The sequence below is a fragment of the Cephus cinctus genome, unplaced genomic scaffold (genome assembly GCF_000341935.2).
Source record: "Cephus cinctus unplaced genomic scaffold, Ccin1 Ccin1_scaffold0215, whole genome shotgun sequence".
Classification (NCBI taxonomy): domain Eukaryota; kingdom Metazoa; phylum Arthropoda; class Insecta; order Hymenoptera; family Cephidae; genus Cephus; species Cephus cinctus.
Window position 1 is genome coordinate 1,391,603 of NW_014332933.1, and position 22,116 is coordinate 1,413,718.

At 36.5% G+C, this 22,116-nt stretch overlaps 3 protein-coding genes and 2 long non-coding RNA genes across 11 annotated transcripts in view; 2 read left to right on the forward strand and 3 right to left on the reverse strand.

Annotated features, from left to right (window-relative positions):
- Positions 1–3,759, reverse strand: part of LOC107265120 (sestrin homolog) — a 124,566-nt gene extending 120,807 nt beyond the window's left edge. For 2 of the 3 annotated variants that reach the window (XM_025082570.1, XM_025082568.1), the window contains exon 1: positions 3,331–3,759. The gene's annotated coding sequence lies outside the window, so the exon portion shown is untranslated. Of the gene's footprint in view, positions 1–1,097; positions 1,119–3,330 lie in introns of those variants that run through there. The other variant, XM_025082571.1, reaches the window with a different exon arrangement.
- Positions 3,760–4,729: 970 nt separating this feature from the next.
- LOC107265122 (hexokinase-1) lies at positions 4,730–14,353 on the reverse strand. 4 transcript variants are annotated; one of them, XM_015734204.2, is made up of 11 exons: positions 14,213–14,353; positions 13,717–13,999; positions 10,041–10,153; positions 7,681–7,834; positions 7,371–7,589; positions 6,783–7,102; positions 6,596–6,708; positions 6,371–6,526; positions 6,167–6,306; positions 5,976–6,107; positions 4,730–5,861 (listed from the first exon to the last, which is right to left on the reverse strand). In XM_015734204.2, exons 3-11 carry the CDS (start codon positions 10,122–10,124, stop codon positions 5,770–5,772), a joined length of 1,410 nt encoding a protein of 469 aa, XP_015589690.1. In that variant the 5' UTR covers positions 10,125–10,153; positions 13,717–13,999; positions 14,213–14,353; the 3' UTR covers positions 4,730–5,769. The 4 variants fall into 4 exon arrangements, with proteins under 4 accessions (XP_015589690.1, XP_024938347.1, XP_015589689.1 ...); XM_025082579.1 differs by lacking the exons at positions 13,717–13,999; positions 14,213–14,353 and adding an exon at positions 12,667–12,805 and having other exon boundaries at positions 6,954–7,102; XM_015734203.2 differs by lacking the exons at positions 13,717–13,999; positions 14,213–14,353 and adding an exon at positions 12,667–12,805.
- LOC112493992 lies at positions 11,575–17,322 on the forward strand. Its single transcript, XR_003059048.1, has 4 exons — positions 11,575–11,706; positions 12,327–13,170; positions 16,611–16,799; positions 16,882–17,322. It is a non-coding gene; the product is annotated as an uncharacterized LOC112493992 (long non-coding RNA).
- On the reverse strand, positions 16,277–22,039 carry LOC107265121 (intraflagellar transport protein 88 homolog). Its single transcript, XM_015734202.2, has 15 exons — positions 21,681–22,039; positions 21,542–21,592; positions 21,292–21,464; positions 21,030–21,225; positions 20,741–20,958; positions 20,428–20,659; positions 20,091–20,248; positions 19,842–20,028; positions 19,568–19,754; positions 19,339–19,486; positions 19,145–19,256; positions 19,007–19,075; positions 18,643–18,943; positions 18,356–18,547; positions 16,277–16,718 (listed from the first exon to the last, which is right to left on the reverse strand). The coding sequence occupies exons 1-15, from the start codon at positions 21,825–21,827 to the stop codon at positions 16,603–16,605; spliced, it is 2,487 nt and encodes an 828-aa protein (XP_015589688.1). The 5' UTR covers positions 21,828–22,039; the 3' UTR covers positions 16,277–16,602.
- Positions 17,340–19,000, forward strand: LOC107265127. Of its 2 annotated transcripts, XR_003059047.1 has the most exons (4): positions 17,340–17,985; positions 18,099–18,286; positions 18,392–18,559; positions 18,857–19,000. It is a non-coding gene; the product is annotated as an uncharacterized LOC107265127 (long non-coding RNA). The 2 variants fall into 2 exon arrangements; XR_003059046.1 differs by having other exon boundaries at positions 17,342–18,286.
- Positions 22,040–22,116: the final 77 nt, after the last annotated feature.

Here is a 22,116-nt window from a genome sequence, read left to right on the forward strand (position 1 = left end):
CCCCACCCCCAATACTTCAATAATCACTCAATACATCGAACCACTTTCCAAAAAAGCGTAATAAAAGTCATCTTTAAGACGTTCGATGAGACGGATGTCGTCTCTGAGACATCTCAAGGATGACTTTTGGACGTACGTGTTGTCTGGGATATACTAATAGACAGGCGGTACGTGATATTAGAATCCTACGAAGCATACGGCTAATGCAGATTACACACTGTGCAGACTCTATATATATATATATATATATATATATATACGTTTGTCAGGGATACCAATCGGCCCGGTAAGTTCAGCGACTCTTGCGAGAGAGTGAAAGAGGAAGAGAGAGAAAGAGAGAGTATAAACGAACACGTGAATAGCAGGAAGGAAAGAGACAAAACCGGTACCCGCGATACTTGCCTGTCGAACGTCATTGTCATTACGAGAATATAGAGACAGAATAAAATGATCGGCAGTGAAATAAATCTTTTTTACGCGTCCGTTACGATAGCTTAAATCTAAAGGCTATAGGACGTTGATACAAAGTTAAGACCACGCAAGAAATTCAATTGGCCAATAGGTGACGATATGCGCCGCGATTCGATACGATTCGATAACATGCGATACTTATGGTCCGGATAGTCTTCGAAGGTTCCAGTGGAAATGGCCGCTAAGGTTACGTAGCTGCCTGTACTAGAAATACAGACACAACAGTTGGACTGTACCAACGAAACTCGAGCGTCCTCGATAACCGAGTGACACATCGCGCTGACTGTACCTGGATAAACACTTGAAGATTATTTTTCTATCCGTCGCGTGATTGACAGACCCGTGACAAGTTGAAAGAAAAGTTACGTGTTTAAGAAAAAAAAAAGAAAAAGAATACGAAAAACAATAGTATTTAACAGAAAGCAATTTTTTAACCAGCCTGTATCGCTCGCTCGTGGATAAGAATGATGCATTTGTAAACAAAGAATTAAAAAAAAAATGTGCATCCGTATGTCATCATACTTATACGGAAACGGCGTATGAAACATCGACAAGCTTTACTCGGAATTTCACGAAGCTATTTACGAAGCGTTCATCGGAGTGTGAAGAGTGTATGCACCAGGTACCTTGTGTCCCCGAAGAAGGTCCTGCAGGTTGCGTAGAATTTTTTTCCTTCAAGCATCCATTTCTTCGCTATTGTTCGTGACATTGACTGTAGGCCTGTGGGAAGATTGCGGAGAGACTTTACATTTTTTTTTTCCTAGGGGGAACCTACTCCTCTGTATATAAAAGTTTCCTTTCCGTCTTCGGGCTTCTCGTTAACTAAACATCCGCGCTGCGATGTTTTGTCAATTCTTGTTTGGTTATGACACTACGGAATCGTCGCTACCGTCGCGCACTCCTACTTAATATTACAAACCAGGGATACGCTGACTCTGACGCGACCTGGCGTTGACTACCCCAAGCTTCTATTGGGATCTTAATGCTACGTGATATGTATGTACTAGAAGGAACAGATATATAGCTGCCATATTTAACGGATAGCATCCAGTCGTAGACATCGTGTATTATGTTCCCAAGGATAAAGTGCTGAATTAAATAATACGGTTAAATGAAACGTAAGAAATTACAATTTTTTTTAATTTCACGTCTGATTCTGGGTAATAACACGCTGCAGTAGGAGTATCCTGAGATACAGGGAATTTCGCTGGAAACTGTATTGCGATAAAGTATATGAGAGAGATAAAAAATAAATTAATACTAGCTTATTTATATGTGAATAAAAGTTTAAAAGAGAGAGAGAGAGAGAGGGGGGGGGAGGAATGACAAATGGCAATAAAAATGAAGAGGTGTACTCATTGCAGTAAGTAGTTACAGCCAGCTGAGTCCTATAACTGCTTCCCGGTGAGTTAGCAATGGCTGCCGGTGCCTCTTCACCTTGGAACGAAATTCGTAAGAAACTACCAGGAGTCCTTCTGCTCTCGTCTCGCCTCATTCTCAGCTGGTGAGCAAACGGGACGGGAACAATGGCACTATCTTAATGGATTTGAATCACGGTGATTCCTTTGGGTATAAACATTTGAAAATTTCTATAAAATTTTTACTCTTGTGCCATGCATTCGTGGTTAGGACACGACTGTCTCTCTTCTATCTACGAGGCGACGCGATTTCAAGTACAGATAGTGGGAAGGACAAAGAAAAGAAAAGCTTGAAAAAATATTGATGTGGCAACTGGTCGCTTTACGTTTGTTGCCAGTCGATCTCATCAGCTGAGAAGTGCAACACAGCTGCAGTATGTATGCACCTGGCTACGTCGTGTAGTGACTGCACTTGGGAAGTGTCGAGAAGAGGATTTCGAAGTTTTGAACCGGGAAGATGCTGCTTGTCATGATACGTGTTGACAGTGGTTGCGAAAGCATCTTTTATTGTAATGGGAATTCTTATTTATATTTAATTTTATCGATATTGTTTTATCTTAGGATCGCGCAGGTTCGAATCTTTCAATTTATTACGTAATCACTGGTTTTTTTCTTGTTACGGGACGATGAATGACTTTGCATCCAGGACGGTGTCAAGAGAGACGCTTTTCGACGTCTGACGTCTGCCGTACGGATGAATGAGAGAACTTTAGAATTTGTAAATTCGCGAGGGTGATGCGTAACGGTCTCCTTAAAAATCTCTCGGGACTTTTTTGTATAAACGGATGTCAGATTAATTTTTTTTAGACTGTCACTTCATACTGATTCATTGGTTTCTCGTAGGTTTGACAGTTGAGAAGGATCAAAGTTATGTAATTTCAAAAATGAGGGACTTGAGAGGTAAAAGGAGTTTTTGAGAAAAAAAAATCGAAGGAATTTTCAAGTAAATAGAACTGGACGAAAAGAAAGGCAACTTTGAGTATATTAATAATTTGCAAGCGATTCCCCAGCGTACTTTGAAGTCTCGAAAAATGATGCAGCGGATTCAACTAGATCAAAGTTCTTGCTTGACAGGAATATAAAACAGAAGCCAGCGCGACACCGACCGTGTCCATAATACAGTGACAGGTAGGCACAAAAGTTTGGTGGAATAAAACGAGAGTACAAAGAATACACAGTAATAACGAGGGTTATTACGAGAGAGTTTAAAAGGAGGCTGTCGGCGTGGCGTGGAACGTGAAAGGCGTCTTTAAAGGGGTTAAAGGAAGAAAAGGGCTTTTAAAAATACGGGAAACCGGTCGGCTGACTTCGCTCATCAGCTGAGAGACCAGCTGAAGCCGAGTAGCGCAGTAACCTCAACTTTGAATTGAACGAGATGCGGCTCGATACTGTTGAATAATAATTAAAGCAGTTGATTCGCATGCAAGGCACTTTGACTCACCTTGATATGTTACGGGCGTCCCTGTAGTAGCGGACAAACGCGCGGAAACACCGATTTCCCTGCGGGAAAAACTTTTTGAAACCCACTCACAATGGAATCTTCCAGTAGACTGACCGAGCCGGCAAGCCGTTCTCTCCTGCGTGCACACCCACCGCCTCGCGCACAATTACGTTTTTTTCCAGGGTAAAACGCGGTCGTCCGCGTTAGTTGGCATCCGATGACGAACCTAGAACACCGAGAGTTCCTCCAGGATGGTGGACTACGCGGAAACACCTTTATCTCCAGCAGAATTGCGAGCGAACGTCCACCGCTGACAGTTCGAACTGTCACTCTCCGAGAAGCCATCAGAGTGCTGCCATCTAGTGGACGTCACGGGAGTTAACCATCCTTTGAATTTACCGCCACTTGCACACCTAGCAACAAGATCAATATTAGCCCTGTTAAATTATAAATTGAACGTTCTTACGTTTCAAGGACCGACATGGATTATGTTGCCGTGCACCATCTCATTTATTGAATATTCATTTATTTTGAGGTTCTCATTTATCTTTCAGGTTGTTAATTTCTTCAACACTTTCGACTCGAAGGACAAAGCAGACGCGTCTTGAATAGACATTTTTATTAATAAAGTAGTTCAGCTAGTACAATGATAGATGTACCAAACGACAGAATATGTTATATAACAATCTTTATAAATGCCTTCTCGTAAGCAGGCTTTCCTTTTCATAAATAATATCAGGTTTCGATGTTCTCTTTACCGATAGTCCATTGTATTTCTCGAACCGCTTGCATCGTTATGCTTCTTGGTAACACTCGTATATATGCATTGTTTCTCTTTCGTTCTCGTTTCTGATCTTTCACGCAGTCTCATGCAATCACTCGCATCCATTTACGCACTCTTCGATAATTTCCACCCCACCACCATCTTCTCACTCTCTATCTCTCTCTCTCACACACACACACACACACACACATGTTCTGTCTCTCGTTCTCACCATACCGCAAAATACAGCGCATGCACAACTAATTGAAAATCTCGTGTCTCCTTCATTCACAAATCGCTGCATGTTCTGTCTCTCGTTCTCACCATACCTCTTGGTAACACTCGTATATATGCATTGTTTCTCTTTCGTTCTCGTTTCTGATCTTTCACGCAGTCTCATGCAATCACTCGCATCCATTTACGCACTCTTCGATAATTTCCACCCCACCACCATCTTCTCACTCTCTATCTCTCTCTCTCTCTCACACACACACACACACACACACATGTTCTGTCTCTCGTTCTCACCATACCGCAAAATACAGCGCATGCACAACTAATTGAAAATCTCGTGTCTCCTTCATTCACAAATCGCTGTTAACGGTCTAAATTCACATTTACAAAATATAACAAACATTATCATTATTATTATTATATTTCTAGAACAAGCCAGGCGATTCGTTCATTAATAAAACATGAAACCAGATACTTAATGATTAATAACGGTATTAAAAAAAAAATGAGAAAAACACTGCGTCAGGAATTAATAAATCATGGACTAATAAATCGTGGATAAAGCTAAGAGGATAAACGCGCAAATTCAAATGATCGAAAAAAACAAATATGGTTACCGACTGAGAATATAAATTGATTTCTTATATAATGTATTGGTAAACAATTAATAATTAGCCTGCGTCTTATCAAGTTACTTAGTTTTTGGATGCTATTACTAATGTCCGCTGTACAGATATTTACGCACAAAATAGTTGTGCGTACTATAACGTTTAGATGCACGTTCTTAATTGAATAACCTAATTGAACACTGAGAAATCGTGCAATAGTCCAATAAAACTAATAGGAAACTTCACGAACCGTGTAAGAAAATAAAATATAAAAGTCACGGCGGAAGTTTCTACAACGGCAGGTGTTTCCGTGAAACCAACAATATTCGTTGCAAGAGTAAAAAAAATCTTATAGGAATGTCTTTGTATGGCGAGAGAAAACACATTACGGCTAGGAGATCGTATGCGATCTTATAACATATACATGTTGATAATTATTCTAAATAATCTAGATTTCTATCTATCCCGCAAATAATCAAAAGATATTATACTATTACCTATAGGAAATACGGGCAACATTATTTCAATTATACACGGCGGCACTGTCTTTACAGGTTGAACAATTTACAAGATAGGAGTTGCTCAAGCATATAGAGAAAAAAATTAAAATAAAAAGAATTTTAAAAAATCTTTAAACAGAAGTCACGCTCTGTTTCAAACAGAACTAACGACCTGCTAGTGCGAAGTTAATCATACCCGGTGCATGGGTGAGGTCAGATATCAGATGAGGTCAAGTTTTCACCGTTCGCTATAACGATCGTAAGGCTACTGAGGTTTCTTCAGGCTCTAATTCCAATGATTCTTAGATTCTTTTATTCTCAAACTTCGTCGTTCTCACTCTAATCTTTTTTTCAATCGCATTGCTATCGCCGCCACCAGGGCGGCGCCTTTGCCGCTGCCGTCTTCCGCGCCAATCAGCTTGAACTGCACACAAGTAAGACAGATGCTCGATCGATATTGCATTATATGGAAAAATTGATTTCTCACGCTTTGCTAGAGCATGTATGTAATGTAAATTGTATATATATATATATATATATTATGTCTAGGAGCTAAAAGGCTGATATACTGATTCATCCAACCCTTGAGTCGTGGATGATGTTTGTAAAGAGATCCGTCTACAGCTATCGTTGCTGATTTTTTATTCATTCTCTCCAGTAAAGCTGCCAGACCTATAAATAAGTATCGTGAAAATAGCTGAGAGGGGGGAAGCGAAAAAAAGAATACTCACATATAGAAATAAGAAGCGCCGCACGATTCGATACAACTTCGCATACATATTGAACGATTTTCATATCATCTTCTTCAGTTGTTATTCCGAATTTCTGTAGGACCTTTCTGGTGTTCTCAAAACCACCGTGTACAGTGTCACTAAAATTATTGAAACGATGAGTACCATTGACATTTTTCTACAGAAAAAATGAAGCAGACTTACGATTCAACGTCAGATACCAGGTCACTCGTGAGGGTACCAGGTGTTAAAAGATCCGTAGGATTATGCGATTCGAATAGAAGACCTTTTTCATATAATTGTTTCAACACAACACGCACCACCTCACCCAAGAATTTGCCACCGATATATTTCTCGAATCTGTCAATGAAAAAGAATATAATAAATTTCTTTAGCTCTCTTAAACATATATATAATAATACTACTTACGTAAAGGAATTGATTATTAAAGAATTAGCATCGTTCTCGCGATCGAAATCAGTCTTTATAAATTCCAGTACACCATTGTCACCAAATGCACCCCATTCTATATCGATGATTACCTAAAAATACAATAATTCATCTTATTCTTACTTTGCCTTTAGATAATAGTATAATTATTAATGTAAATACCAACTTCTTTCTCGCCATGTCTTTCAGTCTCCCAGTGCTCGACCCTATCAGCTCTTTCAAAATAACAGGCATTGGTACCAGTACCAAGAATAAGACCAACAGCTGTATCAGGATCCTGAGTCGCACCTTGGACCAATGTTCCAGTAGTATCATTCAGTATAACAAGTACATTAACCTTGGTATCTCCACGTCTATCCAGAGCATCTCGGAGAAGCTTCACAGCATCCTTGTTAACGACATCAGGACAATTAAACGTCTTGGTCCAGGTGGTCAGAACGCCGACATCCAAAGAATGTTGATTCATCGGGAAGGAAAACGTGAATCCTGAAAGATAAAATCCAGAATAAAATAACCAGTAATATCCAAGGACGCAAAGATATATAAAGATAACAAAGAAGAATCCATCTTCACAAATAATTAAAAAATTATTATCAATGAGAAATTGAATTTTTCACGAGAGACCTTAAATATGATTTTATTCATATGATGGATTCTCTAATAGAAGTCTAAATTCAGCTTCATCTAGAAATATGCTTTAATCTCATTCTAATGGAAAAAAAGCGCAGCATGTGGTCTATCGATTTCAATTTACCAAGAGGAAGCTCTACATCCTGAAGACCCTGGTTGATGACAAAGTCGCTGACGCAAGCTGCTAGATAGTCAAAGAGTCGAATCCCAGAACCGATCCTGAGTTCTACACTTATATCGTACTTCTGTACCGTTTCACGTACCACACGTCCCATGTCCAGTTCAAGAAGTATCATCCGGAAGTACGTACCACCCAGATCCAGTGCAAGAAAGAGTCCAGACTCTGAAATGTGAAAAAGCAAGTAACTATATCTTAATTCCAAATGAATTTTTTACTGATACTCAGCATACAAAATTATATGAAACTAGATTACCTGTTCCATCAGGAAGTTCAGGGATGTAAGTATTTTCCATCTGAAGGGATGACGGCTGTTGATGAATTCCTTTCTCCATCTCTGACACAAATATCTCCTGTATCTTTCGTACAGTCGCGGCGGAGAATCTCATCTGTTCCAAAAGATCTTCGACCTGTAAAAATCAATAGATTCATTATTTAAATTTCAAATCAACAACGATCCTTATTACTAAGGCCCGAATAAGTCGAGGTAAGGTAAAAGTATCAGAATAATATATTTTATGGATTTTCATTCTTTCCCCTTTTCTCTATCATCACACGACTATAAACACTATAATTTACATAATGCAAATAATCGGACAGAACGCTGAACTCACGTGTTTATTGTACGGTGTACTCTTGTTTACATTCTTATGAACTCTAATGAGAATCTAATGGATTTCTATCACGTCACACTTACGTATCATATCATATACATAGTACACACGGTTACTTCATATTTCCGCAGTAAAGCCGATGATAGTAAAAAAAAAAAAAAAAAAATCATTTATCATCCGTTCAATCTTTTACGGAAATGATCTAAGCGATATGGCAAATTAACATGGCGTTACCAGTAAACGTAACAAAGATACCACAATCTCTGATAACAATTGTAACCACAATTATTATCTATGAACAATCCACCCATATACAAGGACTGATTACTACACTATCACACACGATAGCAAAGAGATGAAATATTCATGGATGCTAAACAAAAAAGAATTTAATTGAAAATCGATACACGACTTCCGTATAAGAAACGGTGTAACATATAAGTAATGTATAAAATAATAATCTGTGGTTTAACGTAAATCGATACTTATTGGTAGAATTGACAGGGTCATCAATAAAGCCATGAAATTTTATAGTTCATAAACGTAATAACGATTGGTAGGTATTGACAGATGAAACCATCATCGTATGATGACTCTTGGAAAAAAAAAGATAATATGATCTTTGTCTTTTTTAAATACACAGTAGTACAGTGATACGTGTAGTATTTTCAATTAATTATTTTCCCCTTCAAATATCTACAGACTGACTTTGATCAATTTACAGATAATGGAATATCCCAAATTCCATTTGAACAGTCAAGTACTAATTATGACGTATTGTACATGTTATTGGGGTAAGTCAACAAAATGAATGACTCAACATGAAATCTCTATACACAATTTACGTTAACGCATACATTCACCTTTAGATTCATCCTATGTTAATAACGTTAATAAATATTCCATTCCGAGCAATTAACAAAACAGGGAGTAATGAGGTAGAGTGTGTAAATGTGATTTGCCGATACCGAAGGCGCGTCACGCAAAAGACAGCCTGTGATTGGCTTGTACAACACGTTCCCTTAACTCTAAATAAATACGACCTGCATAATCAGTAAACTCGATTAATGTAAAATAATATAGTAGTAAAGATAAATGTGAAATAATTGACAAATATTTTTTTTAAATGTAAATTTTTTTCTTTACTCAAAATTCTATCACTACGATCCTATTAATACGATTTTCAATACTTTCTATATTCATGTGATTCCGTATCTTAACCTTTAATAGGTCGTAGTGGCCAGAAACAGATACCAGCATAACACGCAAATAAAGATGAATTACAGAAAAATATGCATCTTTGATTAATATATTTATGCTTTAATATTATATAATGTATTGACGTATATAGGTATATTTGTTTGCAGATATGCAATTTTTTTAAAGACTGGTATATGTGTATCGTTCAACGGTTTTTTTAGTCTCTTCAATGTCTACTTTTCATTTCGACGTGTCTAGGTTATAAAGCTGTTTCAGAATGAAATTTTGCTAATCAGACTCAAAAGTCGTGTTTAGCGATATAATAGCGAAATAAAAATTTTGAAAATTTTCAATATTATTAACGTTTGGGACCTCGCTGTCCACCTGTGCTCAGCAAGAAACTCGACGCCTCCTCGTAATGCATAAATTCCATATATACATAAATATTCCGTACAAAAAAAAATTTCAAGGCAAAAATGCTGACCCTCTAAAGGTTATTTTGGAACGGTATAGTCGATACACGTGTTTTTCAAAACTTCGGTATTTTTTAACTAAATGCTATTTCAAGGTCATTAACGATTTGCGTAATCATGCGCGTAAGTATCAAGCATCGAGTAAGCTTCTTCACGTGTGGCCGTTCGTGCGGTTATGTAAATTGGAAGAAAGTACAGGCAGTTCATAGCCATTGATTAAGGAGGAGGTCAATAGGTTAAGAACTTCATTCGCAAGTCGTTCTTCCTGCGTTGTGAATTTTCTTGTATGTATTTCATATTCTTGAAGATATTCGATCCACGTTACATGCCTTTTGACGCTTCGCAGCATCCCTCAGGACCAGTGGAGCCACTTGAATGGCATCGTCTAAAGCGCGTTCCTCGGTGGCCGTCATTTTTTAAAATTTTCCTAGTAAAGTTGGCTCTGTGAAGAATAAAAAATTAATGTTATTTACATATGTATAATCTGCGAATGTATGTAAAAAAAAAAAAAAAATTATACAAATTTTTATAGAGAACATTTTAATTCATTTAAAAAATATTCAATATAACGCATTGAACATACATTTTTCCACATTAACGATACGAATGTCAAGAACGATTGGCAATTAAAAAAATAATTGAAAAAAAAAGCAAAAAATTAATTGAAGACGTTACTGCTTATAATTTTTTCATCATTTCGCCGCGAAACGCGCCAAGAAAAGGGACATACGCTCGGTGTATTTCATGATAACAATTCTAGTCAGTGTCATATGTTATCAAGTTTGTATACGCATATTGTAGGCTGTTATCACGATATTCGCGTCAGTAATTTTTTCTATAGTCGAAATGAATATGGAAAACAATTTTTTTAATAAATAAAAGATTAATTAATCGTTATACGTAAAACAACTATTTATAGCGCGTGCGTCTGTGAGATAAGAACAAAAATAATAATAATAGATTCTTCATTGTTAAGATGTTACAAAGGGCGAGAATCAGCTGCATAAGTAACTGCTTTGCATTCTGACCTCCTATGTGTATAACCTATTAAAAAAATAATCGCAAGTACAATATGTTCCACAAAACAAGTGACATCTCCTTGTAACTTTGATTTATTTCTTCGGCATTATTACCGAATGAATGCCAAAGCGATTAAGTAGGAGAAAATTTGTCGCGATAATTGAAACAAGATTTTGGGACTTTCTTTAAAAACAATAACGAAGTGTTTGTATGCAACAAAACTATATCACTATTGTATAATAATGAAATTAATTTTTCACGTTCGACGTTGCTATTGAGAGATTTTAATATCGAATACGACGAATCGATAGATGCAGCTCATGCGCCGAAATTCGCATTGCACTCAGTGCAGCAGTCAGGGGTAGTGAGAGCGATGACCGCAGATGCAGCTGCAATGGATTTTCTACGGTCACCGAAGACGCAGATGCACGGGCAATTAAAAATTCATTGGAATAAAAATGATAGGTTGTTGGGAAAATCTGGTTGGCCAATCATGAGCTAGATAAATGCCTTTTGTATTTTTATTAACCCTTAATGCCGTGGCTATACTTATCATTTAACGACTAGAGCAGTATCTATATTGTAGAAGGTTTGATTAAAAAAAAAAAAAAGAATCAAAGAGCCACCTGTTGCATCGGACGGATCGAAATAATAAATAAATAAAGATTGAAATATCAACGTAACAAAATTCAACGTTCTCAAAGATAATGAAATGTGTAAATAAATTATGTGTTATAATTTTCATTTTTAGATACTGATATTAGACACTAGTTTGACTTACGTTTGTCAATTGGCAGTTTAGTTCGTCATTTTCGTTTGGCAGTTAAAACTTGACAGTAGCGGGAGAAAGTTGCTTGAAAACGGTTTCGATAGGTGTGTCCGAATTGGATTGAGGGATAGGAAGCAAAGAGGAGGGAGATAGTGGGCCCCTTACGTAAAGAGAAGACTGAGAACGAACCTTTATTAAAATCAATTGTAAGGTATAAACGTCAAGTCGCGATAATTTAGCCAGTTGACCCTACGTGGCGATTCTAATTCGGAACGTAAAGGAAGGCTTGTCACTTGCCACTTTAGGACACAAACGATCTTATAAAATGCAAACGTCTTTAATTTCGATTGATCTTTTAATGCCATCTGTGTATTACCTTTTTTCCCTTTCTTTTGCGAAATAAAGAAAGAAACCGTTGAAAACTTCATTCAAGAGTCGTTAGAAAATTTCCCGCCGATGGCGCCACTGCCGCTCTTTTGAAATTTGTTTCAACAATTCTCTAGGCCGATTCGAATACATCTTTATAATTGGTACGATATTTACATTTATATTCGTCTAGAGACATTTTTACTTGTGGTCAATTAAAGGAACGCTCGATTAAAGACGTGTACCTTCCTTATGACAGTGATCGAAGTTGTGTACAATTCTGTCAGAAAATATAAGAGGAACGATGATGAGAGACGCGAGTGAATATTTCTATAACAATTCAGCTAATCCACTCAGATGTTGGTTTACCCTGTCATTTCGTATATTACCTCTTCCTGAGTTTTGACAATTTCACGCTTTCTTTTTACTAATCAAACAACTTTTCCGTATTCTCTGACAGTTAACAAAGATGTGACCAAAGTCAACATCCGAACCAAAAATGTTACATCACGAGATTATTGTAGATTTAGCTTTAGATTCAGTAGAATTCAGATAACAGAATCAAAAATAAGGTAAATACAAAAGACGTCAAAATACCCGATGAAAATATTAATATTTATCAAACACCACCTGGAGATAACGTAACGGTAAGTCTACATCAAACAAATGCAAACTAGTCAGCACGATTACTGTCAATCGAACACCGGCATGGTCTACATCCGGTGCAAAGAATCTCATGTCAGTACGGATGATCAGTGAAAGAGAAAAAATTTAAAAAACAAATATACAATAAGACTCACCGTGATATGTAAAAGAAAAACTAGCCTTCAGATCCAATCGCAAAGAACCGGCTGTGTAAGAATCCACGCAGATGGGAAACAACGTCTGGTTTTTCTAATTCTAACCTGACAACGAGTCTCACACGATCCTGCGACGCTTTGGAACAACAGGTACGTCGTTTACGACTATTATTATATCATATATGCTATATATACATATACATACACATATATATTTGTATATATATCTCTACCATAAAAGTGAACGCAGGATCATTAAATGTACTCGGTGTCCTACGAACGACTGGCCAAGCCTCCACGCTATCCCCACTGTTAAAACTCTCAAGGGGTTCTCACACGATCCCCACCAAGAAACTAATTCCGTACACATTTATGACTGCGTAAAGAATCATTCACGCATATTATAACAATCGGAATATACAGATACGTCGATTAGCAGAGCCTGGAGACATATATCTATTCTGCAACTACTACACGGCACAGAATTTCTATACGGAATTTATGGTATGGCAGCAGTGTCGCGTGTATATAAAATGTTCGCATATAATATATATAAGAACACGTAAGAGAGGCGTATGAAAAAAATACAAGGTGTAATATATAGTATTATGTATACATGCTGGAGCTATGCGATACGTAGACAGTGTTGTGACGGTTATAGGTTAAACCAGCGATATCATGGTTTCATGCGGTTTATAGTGAGATTCTCAATTTTTCATTTAAATATATAACTCCTAGTGTGTATTATAAGAACGACGTAGTAAAAACGTTGTTTGAAAGAAAGTACTGTATAGTTTGTATTATTGTTATGTGGATCATGAGATAAATTTAACTTGCAGTAGTGAAGCTAGTGTGTTATTCTTTCTTTTATTACTATTTTGATTGCACGTTTATAAATCGTATAACACGTTGACGAAATTGTCTCATACATATGAACGAATGTCGCTATGTAATAATGGATGTAATAATATGACATCCGTCTCTCGGTCCATCGCAGCTCAATGGAGTTTTGATTAAAACAGTCAGCGTGTTTAAATTTAGATTACTCACAAGTGTCCATTCTTTTGTCGTGTGTAGTGAGGCTGCACTTTTCTTCTTGCACCTCTTGCCAAATTTTCACTTATTTGTTATTACTTGGGAATTATTCTTTTTTCATACTGCACTGTAACTTTCAATTTGATCGTTTTTATTACGCGACATATTTTCAATGATCCACTGATTGAGCAACAGGTTTTTTATCTACGAAGATAATTGCACGATTCGTGTGAATGTTCTCCTGCACTGTTTTTTTTTCATCGTAGCTTCGACGATTGTGAAGACCGCGTTCCTTCTGCTGAAAATTAAAAAAATTCACGTTTATGAAACTATTGCATAAAATTAGGAAAATTCCAATGATAGTAAAGTTTAAACTATTTGATTTTCTTTAGTCTCAGATAAAATTATGCCTTCCAATGAAACTTGCTTCTGACAAGTTAATAAATTGATGCAAATTTTGATTAATAAGCGTTTTAGTCAAGGACAATGTATCGTTTCTTCTTTTTATTACCATGCTTTCCACACTGAGTCGTTCACCGTTCGCCATCTTTAATACAATGGATGCGACTCATTGACGCGGATATGGCGCGAACAGAAATTCAAACTCGTTTTTCGATTGCGGGTTTTACAAATTCTACAGTTATTTGGCATTGACTGTAATGATAAAACAACCTTGAATTTTATTCAATTTAAAGGTGAAAGTTTTTCATACCTTACAGAATGTAGCATTTCACAAGGTAATTCTATACGGTCTTTATACGGTTCAAGATTAATTTGATTGACCTATCCAAAACCACGTTTTTTAAAATTGATAGCTAAATATGCTTATCAGAATCAACAGCGATATCAGATTTTCATAAGCCACTAGATAATACAGAGACCACTGTTTATATAATAAAGAATTGACCATGAGAATAAATAGTGTTATTATCATGCTTCGCTATAAAAAAAATTTCATCAATTTTACAACTTTCAATTTCTCATATGAAACGCATATAGTCTTCTATATGTCTGAACGTTCAGTTCGAGTTTTAATGTAAATTGTCAGCCCATTGTCATGAAAAATCTTCGAACCATCGGTAAGTATCAACGATGTATTTAATTAGAAGGGTCAAACTTTAAATTGATCTTTCGAGGTCACTCGTCTTGCCTTAAAAATCTTTTAACCATCAGTAAGTATCAAGGATGTATTTAATTATAAAGAGTATTATTTTTGCAAAATATGTCTGTACCATTAATTTTTTAATTCCCGACTGTCCTCTTGCCTGAAAGGCAGTCACAAAGGAGGAATTATGTTTCGGTCTACACCATTTCGTGGAACTGTACTGTATCCGAAAAGGATATTTTTACTTGTAATTTTGTCACTAGTTCCAGAATTTTTTTTTTTCTATACTCGAGTTAATAGGCGCTATTTGTCACCGTGTCTTTGTTAATCAAGAAGAAAATATTCCGTTGTCCTAAGAAGCCATAGACGCGAACTCTTCATTTAATTCGAATCAATTTCGAACAGTGCGCATGCGCAACTGTTCTGACAACCATACGAATAAACTCTAGTCCGAAAATAAGACTCGATTGACAGGCTATTATAAAACTTTCCAAAGTGACCTCCTCGTCAATGTTAACGCTAAATTTTTTGAAACTGCGACGGCAGACGCCGCGAGCATCTAAATCATGTGTCCATCGAACAATTTCGTCAAAATAATAATGGAAAAGATATACACACTGCAAGACCGATTGACGAATAAAGAGAGACAGGATTACGATAAACTCTAAAAGTATGAACTTGACCAGTTGACAGGAATCAATCGCTATAAAATATGATATCCAATAAAGCACAAACAAGAAGGAAAACTTGAAGAGCATACTTCTCACGAGTAAAAAAAATAATAATTTTCACTTTACCTCCATTAATATTCTTGTATTATTTTACTTGTCTAGAAATCTATTAATTAGCAGTAATAATAAAATTTCCTGGCACCTTAGGTATACAGAAGATTCTTAGTCACAAAACAACCGAGTCACGATTACAGAGTATATTATAAAAAGAGCATTACAAAAAAAAACAGATTCAAATTTGCTCACTTTACGTACATGCATGCGCCATTACATAACAGCCATCCATAAAAAACGGCAGCAATAGTACAAATCTCCAAGACCTCTCGTTATTGTTATCTAGATATGTATCTTCCATTAGGATGTTATCTACATAAGATACTGTATCTCGTGTCTCAAGTCGTTAGCAAAATTGGAAGTTCCAAGGTGACTCTGATTCGTCTTTTCCTATTATTTCTTTTTTATACTTCAAACACTTGTCATATCAAAGTATCCAGAACTTTTTCTCTCCTACAATTTTCTTTCACTTTGAATTTAAACAAAAGGCAAGACGAGTGACCTTAAAAAGATCAATTTAAAGTTTAACCGTTTAATATCTAGCAGCTGACATCCTGGCCGTTCGGAGCATGGTGGAAATATACAATTACATTATTTTACTGATAAATCATTACCGATTACAAATTGTCAGACATGCAGAGTTCAGTAACCATCGCGTTAAGGTTCATTTAAAGCAGACTTCTCCACCATTGTTACATCTATTTTTATTCAGACATTTTAGTCACTGGTCACTCAGTCAATTTACACCCAGTGACGTAGAAAGAGGGAGAGAGAGATACAGAAAAATATATATATATATCCATAAAAGTACAATAAAATAGAAAAAATGTCAGTTTTCAAAACAATCTCTATTATAATTATTTTATAAGGCACTCTTATATAATGCCAAATAATCTGGTTTCATCATATCAGCATATAAGCACAGAACGACTAGATTCCAATTTATGATTTGTTCCTTTATATCTGCGTCACGTGTTAGTTCCGCGAAATTATTTAACGATAAAATATTAATTATTCAGGTAGAAGATCGTCGCCAAGTTCATCGTCACCAAAATCGTCGTCCCTCTTGCCAGCTGAGGTCATGGGTCGCGTCGGCATCGGACCCACAGGATCGGAGTAGCTGGTGTCTGAAAGAATAATTATTTTTTCAAATCCTTAAGAAAATCAATAATCCAGTCGGTAACAATACGAATATTATATGTAATAAAGTAAGTCTGAACGTCTTGTCTATACCAATGAAAAACTATTGAGCTCTTTATTAACGTCTCTTTTTTGACTTTTTTCTTTCAGATAGTACTAAGCTTCTCTCCATTTTTATCAGACTCGCAATCAGCGGAGCGTTAAGAAGATATATGGGAGTACTGGAATAGAATGTGCGAATGAGTTAGGCACATCTATCATCCATTCAATCCATTAGAGCAACGCGTACTGTATGTCTAGATCACCTTGTTTAATATCAATTCCGATTGAAGCTACGCAAGACAATCATTCAAATAATTTAATCGATATTGACATCTCCACGTGCTACTGGACGAAGAGAATTTTCCGCCATTTCAAAAATTCTTATGACATGCCAAAATATCATTGAATACTGACTGTGACAGTTATAATAGACAAGTATTTTAATTAATGCGCATATTTTGAGTGGCTCCTTTTTTTCTTCTCTCTAACGAATCAATAGTGGATTTAGATGCTGGACTGATTGATTGATCAATATATGTAACTGGAGATAAGTACCTATAGAACGATTAGCGTTATCTGATATTAATTTTACGTGAGGTCCGCTGGAACGTCGTATTGTATTTTTGAGAATAAATGGCTGAGAGAATTATCGCATGTAAAACTAAACGCTGGACTAAGACGGTTTCAGCGTTAGATAACCATAATTTATTGGCTAATAAACGCCCGCAGATTGCGTAGTGTGCGCACAGTAACAATGTGCAGCGACCTTCGTTACGTAACAGAATGACCAGCCTATATTTGCAAAGATGAAACTGTACTTCCTTAACTGGTGAACTGTCTAAAAAAGAATCATTTTTCTTCATTTAGATGAGAAAAACGTAGCTCGATGATTGCGATAAATGAAATGATCAAAGAAAATCATTCCGTGTTCTGGATCCTGATGCTGCACCAATTATTATTCCTTACTTCGATTCAGTTATGATTTCACAATAAGGAACGACGTTGGTTACTTATCTTAAAATAAAAGAGAAAGAGTATAGACACACGAACGGATAGATTTTGTTGCATCAGATTCTTGAAAATCATAGTTAATGGGAAAAATGATTTTTGAAAAAATAATAGCAGGAAAATTCCCAGTTATAATAACTTTACGACGTTACGTGGAACCGACAAGCGGCCGAAGATTAAGAGATTCCAGAGTTAATACTTTCGGTAACGTAATCGCATTTTTATCATTCTTTGAGAATAAAAATCATAGATGTAGATCAGGGAACAAGACTGATTTATCTACATGAAAACGGTATCCATGAATCATTTGTGCTTAGATAATTGACCATTCCCATCATTGTAATGGACACCGTCAAATTGCAAATTGATCCAATCAAACTAGTTATCGAGGTCAGGAGGTCAATGGATTTTATGAAGATGATGCTGTCATTAGACCGATCATCACTGACGAGGAATCATCTCGAACTATATGGACACGCATTAATGTCACAGCTCAACTAGCAATGTAAGTACACTGTGCAATGCGCATTTTAAGTATAATTATTATATACACGTGTCAAGATTCCGAACTCACTTATACGGGTGATGGGTTCTGGTGTGAATTCCAAAGGACTCTCTAACATCGCCAGACGATTTGCACGGATTGGACCTCCGCTGTGAGATCCTTGAAGATCTCGACCAGAAGTTGGACTTGAACGATGTTCAGATACCGTACTCATGCCCGAACCACCCCTGGAGGAAGTGCCACTGTTACTTCTACGGGATCCTGATACAAGAAGTAAAATAAAAAAATACAGTCATGATTAGTTGTTCGTGGTCGATGTTCTTTATTTTTAATAGTTTATGGATTTTTCATTGAACCTGTTGTTCCAGGTCGACTGGAAGTTTGCCTCTCTTTTAATTCCTTTGCCTTTTCTACCTTCTTTAACTCTGCTGCGTACAACTGCGCCTCCTTCAGCCCTAAATCACTGCACAGTCTTACAAGGAATTTTAGACACTCGATATTCTCTGGAAATTTTTTGTGAATGTCCTGATACTCTGTCAAAGCTTTATGAAATTGTCCTGTTCTTCTTAGACAAGCAGCTGCCAGTAGCCGCCATCTTGGTTGATCCGGTGCCAATTCAACGGCTCTCTCAAAGAAAGTGAATGCTTTCTCAGCAACCTATTTAAAATGACATGTAACTGAGTGAATTTCTAAATAAATAATAGAATTAGGATATATTACCTGCATTGAGATAAAGTACGAACCAAGCCAGTCAATCACCTCAAAATTCGCTGGATAAAATCTGTAAGACTGTACAAAATGAAAATTCAATTAATTAAATCAATAAAACATTAACGCTATCAGTAGAGCAACACTTACGTCACTGTAAAATTGATACGCTTGCTGTTTATCACCCAAGTTATCATACATTTCTCCCAATTTCTGTAACACTCCTGGATCCGATGGAATTATTCCTAATAACTGATTAAACCTAGTGTAAAGAGTAACAGAGATAACTTATTATAAAAATACATAATAGTTACGCATTAAATACGAAACAACATTTTTTTTACCATTCTGCAGCTTGATCCATGTCGTTAATGAGCTGATATAGATGACCTATTTGATAAAGAGTTTGTGGGTCGAAACGAACAATATTGCGTAATTTCCAGAAGCACTCCAAAGCATCCTCATACATATTTTGTTTCTTATATACCAACCCTAAAGGATGAATCTTCATAAATTGTTGTTTTTTTTCTGCTTAACGCTAACGCTAACTTCATTATTTTAATGAAAATTTACCTAGATTGTACAAAGCCTGTACGTGACTGGCATCATTGTCCAAGGCACAGAGTAAAAGTTCCCTGGCTCTTTCGAACTCCCCTTTGTTTATTGCACATGCAGACAAATTAACATAAGCAGCTGCATTATAACTATCTGCCTTTCGTGCTATTTCGCCACACCGTTCAGCCTGATCGTAATCTCCTTGCTAAATTTAAATGAGCATAGCATGAACATCACCTAAATGAACCATAATTGTCACCGAACTTGAATTATATTTTGGTTATTAAATTACCAGGAAGTAAATGAATGAGAGCATCGTGGAAGCAGCACTGTTTGCTTTTGTATCTCGATTTTCAAAAACCTTCAGTGTGTCAATGGCGAGTTGTGTCTCGCGATTATGCAGGAATACCATTGCTTTGCTTATCTCCAAGTCTGCTGCCAAGGGACCGTAAACCGAAGACTTGATAGCATCCACACACCTAAGATTTGATAGGATAATTAAAAATTTAATTAAGTACTAATTATGTAATATTTTTTTTACCAGGCAAATCCAGCAGTCAAGGTATCTTCGATTACTGGCGCTATGAGCTTTGCTGCACTAAGAATTGTTTTTTCTGCCTCGAGTTTCATCTCCCTTTCAAGTTTTGATAGATCGTCATTCTTTATGACTTCGTTAATTATATTTGCGGCTATGTCGTCCTGTGAATTCATGATAAAAGGCTGGTTAGAATTGGTCGACTTTATAGCAAATATTCATGTGAGAACGTAGTGCGATGCAGAAATGGAGTGTGGGTGTTATATATTTAATTCGTAGGAAAGCAGTGTTACACATAGTAAGAACGACTGTGCAGTTTTTTTTAAAGTTACAGTGAACTCACTGTATTATTATTATACTTGTCCTCCTGATCAATATTAAGCTGAACTTCTAACAACTCTAAGAAACCTCGTTTCATCTTATCGCGATGTAATAATGCAAAATGACACAAGACAGCATGCAAGCCTGCTTTGAATTCTGCACGTTCTCTCATGACATACTCGAAACTATTAGCAGCCTCTTCCAAACGGCCCATTTGCACAAATAGCATTCCAATGTTATGCATAATTTTTATTCTGTGAATGGCGTAAAGGGTTAATATTGGAAATAGTTTAGAAGAGTTCTAGAACATTTATTTCATCTTAAGCCTGACATACCTCAAATCCTTTTGTGCTGTCGGAGCTTGGTCCAGGGCCATTCTATACATTTTTATAGCTTGGGGTAATTGACCCGTCTTGACGTAGATATTTCCCATATTTACCTTTAATCTAGCACTGTTATTAAACATTCTATTTCTTGTTATAGCTTGATACGTCGCTATAGCTTCAGTATACATTTCATTATTTGTGTATTGACTTGCCAAATTAAATAGGACCTGAGAATTCAGTAAATTATTAAAATAGTGAAATGTTTACGGTATGAAATATTTCAACTCTTGTATATTACAGCAAATGTCAAATCCACGTTGTGACTATCGCTGAGACCTGCTTGCTCCTGAAGTCTAATTAAAGCCCTTTCTCTCGAAGAAGCTTCCCTTGCTCTTTCTAATGCGACCCTCATATTTTTCTCACTTGCAGCCTCTGCAGAATTCTCAATTAACTCCATTATTCTACGTTCTGCAGTCTTTATCTTTTCCTCTGGTCTTTGTAAATAGAAGTCTCATGTATTAAGAAGTTCAAAAAAAACTATACATTCCTTAATAACTTACTTGTCTTCCTTGCCAGATTCTAAAGGAGGTGCAGGTCCCCTAGAACTACTACTCATATTTAATGGATCGAATGTTTGCCGACTACTTGTATAGCCAGCACCACGAACAGCAGTCATTGGTCTTGGCCCTGCAGTACCTGGATGTCCAGTCATTGTAGTTCCACCTCTGTGAAACTAAAAAATTCTTAAATTAGCACTAGTAAACCGATATATAAATCTTGTATTACGTGTCTACACTGAACCGTACTTACTCCACTGGATGTTCCAAAACGCATTGCGGTACCAGGTTTTTTTGGAGTGATCTAATGTAAAATGAGGTTTATTCGCCCATAATATTTCATATGAATGAATAATATTAACAAAATCCCTAAAAATCAGTTTAACACTCACAATTGGACGTTTGGCATAACTAGTTTTAAGCGCTTCTTGAAACAATTCATCCTGATCCAGATCTTTTGTACTAAACATCGACGGATAATCATTGTATCCCGTGTAAATATCATCATCAGCCATCCCAGCAATTGTAGCAGCAGTCATTGGGATCACAATTAGCTTATATTGATTTCACTGAACTAAATACTTGCAACACTTGTGACAGATGCGACTAGGTTAGATACACAAATATTATTCTAACTGCATAATAGCCAATACGCAAGCTTACAGCACCACGCGGGGTTGACATGCGTCACCGGTGTGACATGTATACGTACATATGTAGATATCCGTGACCAAAGTAAAATTAAAAATTCCGATACACTTCGTAATTAGACACTTCATTTGTTTGATATGCTTATCATTCAATAAAATAAGATATACTGCTGAGGAG